Source organism: Protobothrops mucrosquamatus, unplaced genomic scaffold, assembly GCF_001527695.2.
Source record: "Protobothrops mucrosquamatus isolate PMUCROS unplaced genomic scaffold, P.Mucros_1.0 scaffold1524, whole genome shotgun sequence".
NCBI lineage: Eukaryota > Metazoa > Chordata > Lepidosauria > Squamata > Viperidae > Protobothrops > Protobothrops mucrosquamatus.
The window spans coordinates 482,268-494,646 of record NW_015387696.1 but is presented as its reverse complement, the minus strand read 5'-3'; the positions used below and the strand labels follow the sequence as shown (position 1 = coordinate 494,646).

General features: G+C 40.9%; 1 protein-coding gene across 1 annotated transcript in view; it reads right to left on the bottom strand.

Annotated features, from left to right (window-relative positions):
* The window catches only part of LOC107293182 (calcium/calmodulin-dependent protein kinase type II subunit gamma), a gene marked incomplete at its 3' end in the record, with an annotated part of 164,650 nt that overhangs the window by 32,200 nt on the left and 120,071 nt on the right, over positions 1 to 12,379 (bottom strand). The window contains 1 exon segment of the mRNA XM_015822325.1: positions 4,417 to 4,479. Coding sequence (XP_015677811.1) covers positions 4,417 to 4,479 — 63 coding nt within the window.

Genomic DNA, 12,379 nt, shown 5'->3' with positions numbered 1-12,379 from the left:
CCCATATTTTGGTCTCGTAAATGGTCTGTAGTCCTTTGCCTCCACACACAGAAGCTGCATAATTCCTCCTCAACCTTTGCACACACAGCAGACTGGGAAAGGCTATACATTGATCTACAAAACAGTTCCCCACCCAAAAAGAGCAGACAAAAATACATTTTGCACGAAGCTTGGACTTTTAGATAACACGCGGTTATCCAAAAGATGAAACTTGGATTCCTACAATTAAGCACCACACAAGAGCACAAAACTTCCTGGGAGTACTTAGAAGACAAAACGCACAGAGAATGCTATACTCAGCACAAGACAACAACAGATGAGTTGCAAAGAGCTTTTCCAGAGAAAGTAGGATTCTATCTATAGCTACACTCTGCAGTTTCTCAGTATGGGAACATACCACCATCCTGTTCTAACCTACATCTTACCTGTAAACATGTGTGTTTTGAGAAGCCTTTGGAAATATTGAAAAGCCTACTCACAAATTTCATTGTGCAATTATATCCTGCCTTTGATATTGGACAGGGGAATCCAATCCTTTTTGAACCAAATTGTATACAGTCTTTGAATAGCAAAGATAATGGATCACACAAAACAAAGCTGCATGTAAGTTTTACAGAAATTATGTGTGGCCTAGGAGAAGGCAAGGGTGAGAAAGAAATTTGGTGAAACTTAAAATGGTTGCTTGAATCTGACTTTTCCTTAGTTATTGTTGTTAGTTGCGAAGTTGTGTCCGACCCATCACGACCCCATGGACAACGTTCCTCCAGGCCTTCCTGTCCTCTACCATCTTCTGGAGTCCATTTAAGCTCACGCCTACTGCTTCAGTGACTCCATCCAGCCACCTCATTCTCTGTCGTCCCCTTCTTCTATTGCCCTCAATCTTTCCCAGCATTAGGCCCTTCTCCAGTGAGTCCTTCCTTCTCGAATCCACCGGTTTCATGAACTCAAAGTTGAAGTCCTAGACCGGAAGATTTCTCATCAGTCCCAACTAGAGGAGATCCTGACTGGCCAGACTAGTGGAACGTCAGGTCCCCTGAGCGTCCTCAGAAGAGGTTGTGGTATCAAGTTTCCGGAGTTAAGAAACCGTGAGTCGGAAAGAATACCAGGTTGAAAGTGTCGGTATCATTGCAACTGGGAAAACCATGGCCTTGACTATACTCCTTAGTTATTATTCCATCTTTATTTTAGTTTTCTGTTTTTAGTACTGGCCTAAATGACTCATAACCTGCACTGTGATTTCTAAATGGAAATGAACTTGCATCTTGACTCACAATCAAAACTGGGACTGGAAGTCCAGTTGTAAGTTGTTACAGTCATTAGTTGAAGCACCCACATGATCTGAAGTAATTTTCTGACCTTTTTTGCAGTGCTCATTAAGCGAATGTGGCAGTTGTTATCAAATGCAGTGGTTAATAATCAAACATTGGTCATTAAATGGACCCATTTATTTGAATGGCTGGGTTTTTTTTTTGCCAGAAACCAGCAAAAAAAACACCAAAGCAAATTGAAATCATGTGAGTATGGAATACTGTGATGGGTCGTGAAGCTGATATGCAGTCATGTGACTACGGGGGAGGGAGAAACGATATAAGATAGTCACAGGTGCTTTCTGTGGCCATCATAACTTCAGATGGTTGTAAAATGATTGGTTGTAAGTTGAGGACTATCTATATATCTAAAAAAAGTCAGTGGCCATAATGAATTTGGAAGCATTCTAATTGTAAAGCCTAGCTGAAGCTTAAATGTGAATTTACCTTTGAAGGACAGATTCTGACTATGTAGTAGACTTACAACTACTGTCTTCCTTCTTAAAGAGAAAAAAAAAGTTCTATTCTGCGGTAGAGGTCCTTTCCTAAAATGATATATCAACATTCACTGAGAGTAATTTCTACGTTCCCAATAGTATGTGTTACTGAAATGCTTTTTACACACATTTCTTCCTATGATTAGTCTAAACGATTTAAATAATTGATTGCAAATATGTTTATCTATTTTATTTATCCAGATTTGTAGATATCAAAACCAGTCCTGGAGAATTTTGTTTGAAGCAAGTGGGATCATCTCTTCATTAGCATTTAAATATTTCATACGTAGTCCTTAGAGGGCCTTTAAACCTCTCCATAATCCCTGTTTAATTGATGAGAAATTACCGCACCAATTAGTCCAGGTCTTTACATCAAAGGCAGACAACAGGGATTCTGCTACTTTTCAAGGAAAAGAAAAATCCCTTGAAAGAAAAGCTAGTAGCCTGGAAAATAAGTGTTCCTGTTTCCTCCATTCACTGGGCTCTCCTGCTGGAGAAGATTCCTGTGAGTCCCTTGGACTGCAAGGTGATCAAACCAGTCAGTCCTAGAGAGATCAACCCTGACTGCTCTTTAGAAGGCCAGATCCTGAAATTGAAACTCAAGTACTTTGGCCACCTAATGAGAAGGAAGGACTCACCGGAGAAGAGACTAATGCTGGGAAAGATCGAGGGCAATAGAAGAAGGGGACGACAGAGAATGAGGTGGCTGGATGGAGTCATTGAAGCAGTAGGCATGAGCTTAAATGGACTCCAGAAGATGGTCGAGGACAGGAAGGCCTGGAGGAACGTTGTCCATGGGGTCGCGATGGGTCGGACACGACTTCGCAACTAACAACAACATGTATCTAATCACAGGTTTCAAACGTGGCACAAAAGTGAAGAGATGCTACTTTGGCTTCACGCAATTTCCCCCCAGTCTAGTTTTGATATCAAAAGTTAATTAGGCTGGAAAAGAAAGTGCTCAGTGTGGAGGAGAGCTTCATCTCACATCAATCTATACATTCCATTTCATTTTAAAAATTCCATTTCTGGTAAAAAAAAAAAAGTTTGCTTCTAGCCACATAAATCGTAGAGGCCTGCTCACTCACACATCTAATGTGGTTGGATAAAAGCGCACTTTTCATTTATACATAGACTCATTTTAATGCAATGGATACAGTGTGATTGCATTTTGAACTAATGTGGCTTTTAAAGAATAATCCAGTAATTGGTGTACATCTGATAAGATAAAGCTCTTTCTCCGACTAGAAGCTTAATTTTGAAGATTGCAACACTAATTCTGAGAACCTATCGGCAACTCTAGTGACTGCTTTTGATGGTACACCAAGCCTGGTTTTTCGTTCCTGCTAAACCAAACCCTACTCCTAACAGTCTGTGACAGGGAAATTAGATCAGAATACATCCAAAATCTGCAACATATATTCAAATATATTGCATGAATTCATATGTACTGCATGAAATGTCATACATGGAGGTGCACCCAGATAGAACCATGCAGATTAAGTTAATAAGTAGGAAGAAGATAAAACTGAGAGCTGAGAGGGTCCTTATTCCATCCTCTATTCTAAGGGGCCTCATCTGATACGCAAAGGGATCGTGGGAAATCTTGTGCGCATTCAGTAGTTCTAGGAACACATCTTCAGGGTTCCCACACCTGTAGGTCCATAAAGAAATCCTAGGGTTTCTCAGCTCTGGGTCTAAAGTCAATAGAAAACTACTCTGAAACGTGTCAAAGGAGCACCCCACATTATATGCTTCCCATTCAAGCAACATTCTGGCTGTGGACCTATTTATTTGTCCCTGAACTAATTACTTTTGCTTAGCTGAAGAGGAATTAGCAACAGGAAATCACCTGGCCTTTGAAGCTTTTTCCGAATTTGAGATTAATGCTTCTACCAGCACACTATATTTTTTCCTGCTTGGGGGGATTTAACAGAGGACAACAGATATTTTCCATTCTTAAACGATAATAATTTTGGAAGCACAAGAGCAATGTTCTTTATTGGATAAAAAAAAAAAAAGTTAAGTGTCTTTGCCAGTACAAGAAACCTCATCCCACTGCTTTTTATCCTTTGTTCCCCAAATTTAAACCTGCACCGTCAAATATAATTGCAAACATAATGCGCAATACTGAATGCTACGGTGTGTCATTGCTTATCACCAATCCATGTGGAAAAAATAGCAGGCTAATCTTACGCTACCCTCCTGTGAAATGGTAAATGTTGTTTAAAAACAAAATTCAGAATTTGCTAACAGGTTGATATCCTCGTTAAGACATTCATGGTTGTAGGAGCCATGTCAACTTTCTGAATGTACTGACACTATGACAATCCCTGTCTCCAAATGTCATGTCAATTCACAGCAAAACAGGGTTAGCTACCCAACATGCATTTGTTAGTAGGTTCAAACTCAATGTACTTATGATTCTTGGTTAGATGGATACCTTAGTGCATGCCCTTTTCTCAGCCAGCAAGCATGGATGGTGTGTCTCACTGGGTGCACAAGTACTATTATCATGCTGGTTTTTACTGGCAGTGGAATTGATCAAGGGTGGGCAAGTGTGTGTGATTTCTAAGATCAGGCACTCAGGAGATACGACTCATGCCACATACCTTGCTCAGCCAGGCCGGCAGCACTCATGGCGGCCGAAGCGGGGGCGGAGCTCTGCCTGCCAACTGATTGGACACAATCATTCAGTGGGAGGAGTCATAATAAAGCAATAAAGGCCCATTAGCATGGCGCAAGTAAATTAGTTTAAAAAGAAATGTGGGGGGAAAAAGAAGAAAGGAGAAAAGGGGGAAACACAATATTATGAAAAAGATAATATTATTCCCTTTTAAATATGACAATAAAACCACAGGAGCCGGCCCAAAGGGTTTGGACGTCAGGAAGTTGAGAAAGCTGCAGATTTTAGATGTAAAACAGACTTTCAGTTATAGAGTTTTATGTCAACAAAATCAAAGTCGAAAGTATTAGCGGTAAGACAGAAGACTAGAACGCCTACTTTAACATCACAGAAGGGACTGGATGATGCTATGGACACCAGTTGCAACAGGTCGTGTTATTATATTAAAAAAAATTAAGAGAAATAAAGGCAAATGTACGTTAGAATGATCAGTCAACCAGTTGGCTTGATTTATGAACAGCACTGTATATTAAGTGAAGAAACATTAATAAGAAAATCAGTATTCGTTAAGAAGAATGAAGTGCTGACCTGCGTTGGAACTAGTTTATTAAAGTGCTTTTAACTCTTTGCTCTCTAGAAAAATACAGATATTTAGCTCAGGATTTTTTATTATCCTCCAGACCGAAAAGCACTCGTAGAAGTTCAAAAGTTTCTGATGATCATTGATCCAGAACTGTAATTATCAGGTAAATAGCAAATAAAGTCTGCAATTTGTTAACGTATTCAGAAGGTTTCAAAGCCAAAGAGGAAAATGTGTAATTTTACCTCACCGGTTAGAAAAAATACAGAGTAATGGAAATATGTCAGTATTTTAGTAATGCTACAGAACCGCTAAACTGAAATAATAATAAAAATATAATAAAGCACAGCATTTCAAAGTAGCATGGAAGGTGGAAAACTAATTGCTTTGAAAAAAAGGAGAGGATTATATGTTTGTTTGTTTTTTAACGGGAGCTGTTGCATTTTCAAAGAAATGCAGCCGGCCGACAGCAAACCTCTTTTAGCAGTTTACGGCTACTTTCTTCTCTAATCCAAGTGAAAGCAGAGATCAATAGGCAGGCTATTGTATTACACTGAATTGTTCATTTCAAGAAGTAAGGCACTTCACTTGTGTTTGCCCCTTTCCAAAGCTGTGTACCATTGATAATGTAACGTAAGGAGAAAACAGAGGGTTGAGGCTGCCTCAAGGCCATCTGATGGGTTTATCACTGAGCTGAGATTTAAATGGGAGATCTGACACTCATAGTTCATATTTATTATTTATTTTTATTTTTTGGATTTATATCCCGCCCTTCTCCGCATCCTGAGTCCCGCCGACTGTTAGATAAATTTTATGTATGTTTTGTTATGTTTAAATTTTAATTAATTTTCCTTATAAATTTATAAACAGCTTAAAATTTTATATTAATTTTGGGGGGATTTTTAATGGGATCCGGTCAGGACGTTCGACCTTATACCAAGTCTTGAGGGCGCGGCGAAAGGAAGGGAGATCAGGGACAACCCTGATCTCTGGGGGCAGTTCATTCCAGAGGGTGGGAGCTCCCACAGAGAAGGCCCTCCCCCTTGGGGTCGCCAGCCGGCACTGTCTGGCTGATGGCACCCTGAGGAGACCCACTCTATGGGAGCGTACCGGTCGATGGGAGGTACTCTGCGGCAGGAGGCGGTCTCGAAGATATCCGGGTCCGATGCCATATTATGGACTATACCAGTTTCCCTCTGAAGTCCTTCAAACAATGAAGGGACAAAAAAGGAAGAGATATATTGAAAATGCCATTTTCAAGAAATGAAGACTGATCATCCCTGAAAATATCTTTCTCTCTCTTTCCCTTTCTCGGCATATTCAAAAGATTATGAACTTTACTAATTCAAACCATCTTCTTTCCTGACAAGCACTGGTTATACATTTGAAAATGCTGTCTGTTATCCTACTTAGGCAGAAGGGCATACAAAGTCAGCCACAGTCTTACTGGCAGCCCTACTTGAAAGATCATCTCTTCAAGGCTGTGCGTAGGGGGGCTTTGCACACAACCATTTATGTACCAGTTCCTGGACTGGGGGGCTCTACTTCACAGCCACGTAATCACTTCTCATCTGGAATCCTTCAACATGCCCTAAATGGAGTTGCTCTTGGGAAGCCTCCGAATGCAACCATGCATGTAGTATTGGGCACACCAAGATTCGTCCATGTTAACATCTGCTGCACAAGCTGTACAGGCTCCCACTATGTTTCTGGGTCCAGCTCAAGTTGCTGCTTGTCCCCTTTAAATTCCTACATGGCGAAGGCCCAGTTACTTGCAGGGCTGCCTTCTCCAATTTCTCCTGCCTATTCCACTAGATTCAATGAAACAGTGGCATCCTGCAACACCTAAATGTGCTTTGTCTGCTGTGGCACTTACCCTGTGGAATAGCCTCCCCTGAAGATCTAGATTACCTTGAACTGCTGGTCTGTAAAAACCTGACATTTCCCTCAGGCATTCAAGCTGGATTGTTACTGAAGCCCAATACAGGTAAATCTGTGAGTGAAGAAAATGTGTAAACTGCCTCAGCTTTTATACTGTGTGTTTACTATGTTTGTTTTATTTGTTATGCTATGTTTATTTGTATTTATTATGTTTTCATTAGATATTTTATGCTGTTTTTTGTGAGGCTCCCAGATTTATTTGCTTAAGATGAGCAGCCGTGTAAATTTCCTAAATATATATGTATTTTGGAGTGGACTCCAAAAAGACTTCACTGCACTGAATAGGGAAATATTTTATCAAGACCAGATTCCCTGTAGAAAAAATTCCAACATTGTCAGGGATAGAGCAATGAATATATCCAAATCCAAATGTATCCTCCCTGAAATACGAAACAAGCCATCCACTTTTCATACCCCAGACATAATTTTCAGTGGCATGGAAGCTTGTACATGTGGCCCAAAAACAACGGGTTTAATTTCAACAGATTAAAAAATACACATCTGTGACCCATTTCTTTAAAACGGAACGTGGTCTTTGATGCCCACTGACGGTTCAGGGTGCCCTACTGGAAAAAGCCACATCCACATAACCAGAGGTTTGCACAGCTCATAATTAGAAGGAAATGATACCCCAAATTTTCCAGTTCTTTAACCAACTTTAGATGAAGCAAGGTTGGAGTATGGAGGGGTAAAGTAAATACGTTTAGGACGAATAAAAGGGTAAAGATTTCCCGTCCAGTTGTTTCCAACTCTAGGGGACGGTGCTCACCTCCGTTTCTTGGCGGAGGGAGGAACTGTTGTCCCCGCACATTTCTGAGGTCATATGGCCAGCATGACTATACACTACGGCGCCCGGAACACTGTTACCTTCCCACCGAAGTGGTGCCAATGTATTTATTCGCATTTGCGTGCTACCAACTGCTAGGTTGACAGGAGCTGGGGCAAATAATGGGAGCTCATCTGTCGCATGGCGCTTGAGTCTTGAACCCGGACTATCAGCTTACCAGCTGACAAACTCAGCATCTTTAATTGCTGAGCCACTGCTCCTCCCCCCCCCTTATGACAAATACCACTACGATGAAAAGGCAATGTAGCATTGAAGAACAGGCTATAGTAAATTATAAGCATATTTAATGTACAAAAATTATTATTGTTCTGGTTGGGACATAATATAGCCAATAGTATCTGCATGGACCTGGAATTTGTTTACTGTCCAAAACAAAGAAAGACATTCTTCTAAGCAGTTTCCTTTATTTATCCCCCCACCTTTAGGCAGTAATCTTGCCAAACTAGAGCAGGCTACTTGCACCATAAAACATATATTTTGGAAACTGTTACGGAGGAGCTGTCTGGACCCTTTTTCTCCCAAGCTATCTGAATTATGCTGTCTCTTACTACACTGGAATAAAGCCTTCTTTTTCCTGGGAATCTGGACGACATTCCATCACTTCTGCAATGTCCATTATCCCCAATTAGTTAGAATCTCATCTTATGATTTTGAAGCTTCTTATTGGTAAACCGGGCAATTGTGACATTTTCTAACCATCTTGCTCATATCAGACTCTTTATTTTGCATGAAAACAGTCAACAATTAAATTGGAGCTCCATAACAGTTTGAATTCAGGGGATATGTATAGATTTTCAACCTACGGAGTCACCTGGCCATCATTGTTCAGTCTTGGAAGAAGGCAATGACAAACCACTTCTGCACTGCTGCTTAGAAAGCTACATAGCTACGTCAATGAAGTCACCATGAGTCAAGTTCAACTAGAGGGCAGCTTTATCTGTTTATGATATACAGCATGAATTCTATACAGCATCATAATCATATTAGGCCTCCCTGAATGAATTTACATGCACACATTTGCAAAAACATCACACAATTCTATCTTACCTTTTAAGAACACCCTTATGATATTCTATATTTGGTTCCTCATACTATACAGCAACGATAGGCACCATTTTTGGGGTAAAGAGTGTATTTCAAGATATTGTTTTCTGGCTGTGAGGATGGTACCTCTGCAATTACAAGTTTATATGAGAATGGGCAGAATTAAAATATTTCATCCTTAAATGTTCACAATTAAAAGCTAGGTTTCACACCCTCATTTCATTTTATTTTTTTAGTCGTAAAAAATCATGCCACTGAAAATTTTGCTTCTGTTTTTAGTATGATACCATCTGGGTGTGGGAAGGCAATCTGAGAACTGCTAAGATGGAAACAGCAATGACTTCCCTTTCTGTTCTATCATGCTCTGCGTACCGTGAGAAGTTAGAACCATCTCAGGCAAGTACATGGAAGGCATTGTTATTAATTAAGATCAAAAGCTATTTTCGGCACAGCAGCTTTACTGTAAGTGCCTCAGACACTTTCTTCCACAGAGCTAATGTTTCTAAATTCTAAATTATTTTTTGTTGCTTTTTAAAAAAAAATGAAATAAAAGCATAAAAATTAACATTTATTTAAAAGCCTTATTTATTACTTTGCAGTATTATACATACTAAGTAGCTTATCCATCCATCCATCCATCATATTTATAAAAAAGTGATTCTGGACAGAGCATATAACTTTATTATTGTAGTATAAAAAACTACATTTTTTGAGAAAGAAGCTCTAAATTTGCTAGGGAATATAATAGCATGATAGCAGTGTTCCAATATCTCAGGGGCTGCCACAAAGAAGAGGGTGTCAAGCTATTTTCCAAAGCGCCTGAAGGCAGGACAAGAAGCAATGGATGGAAACTCATCAAGGAGAGAAGCAGCCTAGAACTAAGGAGAAACTTCCTGACAGTTAGAACAATTAACCAGTGGAACAACCTGCCTCCAGAAGCGGTGAATGCTCCAACACTGGAAGTTTTTAAGAAGAGACTGGACAGCCATTTGTCCGAAATGGTATAGGGTTTTTTCCTGCCTGAGCAGGGGGTTGGACTAGATGACTTCCAAGGTCCCTTCCAACTTTATTATTATTATAATGAAGCATTTAGAGAAAAACTGTACTCTGCATTGAACTAAACTTTATTTACCGGGACAACTTAAATTAAGCAAATTTGCACCATTCAGACTCGTTCTGCATGATTATTTTCCTGGTGCAGTGCTATCCTTCATCCATTGTCCATCTGGGAGTCCAGAGTATTCCTGAATAGGATTATAACAGGCATTGTCTGCACAGTTTCCAAACATATCTTAACATGCTGTAAAGAAAGAGGGGGGGGGGGAAAACGAGGGAGAAGAATTTCTTCTGGCCTTTTGGGTCTTCGGCAAACTTCCAGAGGCATGTGGAAAAGACTTGTGTAAATTCTTACCAAATTAGTTTTGATCTGCAGATATATAATTGTGCACACATGTGACAATTGTTGCCTAGAATATCTGGTGACCTGAGATAAGGTCACCCTAAAACAGGGGTAGTCAACCTTGGCTCTTTTATGACTCGTGGACTTCAACTCCCAGAATTGCTGAGCCAGCTAAGCTGGCTCAGGAATTCTGGGAGTTGAAGTCCACGAGTCATAAAAGAGCCAAGGTTGACTACCCCTGCCCTAAAACGTCCTCTCAGAACCGTAGATTGCTAGCCAGCTTGGGCCCTCTTCTGTCCACTGTTCAGCAGTTCACGCGAGAGGATGGACAGTCAGGCTATTAAGCTCTCGTCCTCTTCAAAACAACGATCTTCTCTGGACAAGATTGATGTACTCAGAACTCGGATCCAAACTGAATTTTTAGGGGCAAATGAGTGTTTTCCCTCTTTCCCCCCTTCATTGCAAAACTATTTTCACCGTCTCTTTGATGAGAAGGGATCCTGAAGGGAGAAGGAAGGAGAGGGAAGGAGCAAACAAAGGCAAACTATGGGTCAGGGCCATTTATTAATTAAATTTGGGACACTGCTCAACCCCGGGCAACTCTCGGTGGTGCACAAAGTTAAAAACACAGAAAAATAACAGTAATAAAGGTGAAAGGAACAGAAGGTGGCAAAACCGGGCAACAAGGGATATATCCACATGACTCAGAAGGGGTTTCGACCACCCTAGCTGAAGACTGGAGTGAACAACCGGATCTTCAAGGCCCTTGAAACACCAATAGGTCAGAATGTCAGTCTTACCAGGTAGACCAGAAAGGAAAAATGAGCAGAAGAGCTAAATCTACTTTATTGTAAAGTTACATTAACAGAAACCTGCGAGTCTGAAAGTACTTTTGTCCGCTCTGTCTCCTTTACAGCCCAAGAAACTAAGGAAGTGTTCTTTTGAGACTCTTGCCCACCCACATTCCAGGGGAGGGCTAAGCTGCCTTTTATCTGACTATTCCCATGGCTGCATCTCATTGCTCTGTCTCTTAAGGTCATTCACACGTAGCGTTACAAGGAGCCACTTAGATTTCATGAGGAACCTGAAAGCAGAGAGAGGTGTTGCAACATGGAAGGCACACTTTTGGGGTCCTAATAGATGACACTGTTTAATTAAAGGAACCTGGAGCACACCAATCTTACCAAATTGAATCAGCCAGGCAGATCGTCAAATAACTAGGCCCTATACCAGAGGTAGGCAACCTTGGCTCTTTTATGACTCGTGGACTTCAACTCCCAGAATTCCTGAGCCAGCCATGCTGAGGAGAAATGGAGAGGTTTCCATGCTGAGCCATGCTGGCTCAGGAATTCTGGGAGTTGAAGTCCACGAGTCATAAAAGAGCCAAGGTTGCCTACCCCTGAACTAGGCCCTATACCATGTACAGGTAATTACCATGTACAGGTAATGACCAGCTCCTTGATTCACACTCAGAAACAAACTGGTAACCATGTCATTAACAAAGCAGGGGTCTTACACTGAGGCATCACTGCCCATAAGGCTGCCTTCTAGACCAGCTGAAACATCCATGTGGTCTTCAAGGGAAGCTCTACATAGGTCATGTTTCAGAAGTCAAGACATGGCCTGAGTGACTATCTGGAACAGGGCCTGAGTAACTATCCGGAAGTGCTCTCGATCGAGGAAAGGAAGCAACTGGCAAACCAGATGAAGCTGTAAAATGGCCATAGTTGCTACCTGCTGACATTTTCAGCCCTGTAACCAAACTGATGACATGCAGGTACCTGATTCCCAATTCATATGCATCAATGACAGATCCAGAGTGTTTCTTAAAGGTCACGACACACCATTTTTAATCTTCTAAAAGCAAGTTTTTAGTCCTTCATTTGTTTTGTTTTTTTTCAGCCAACCCACTCATCAATCATTCAGTTTTTAGGCCATTTTCTCTCACAGAGAGATAACAGAGCTTTCCCTACCCACCCTAGCGAAAGCGCTAATTTATCCAATGGTTACATTTTGCTTTTTTTCCTTCCCCGAGTGGAATAGAGAAATTCTCTTAACAAAAGGCAGAGGATGTGACTGTGAGGAGCGTGACACACAAAAAGGACCATAGGCAGACAAGGCGGTGCTTGTAAGATGCC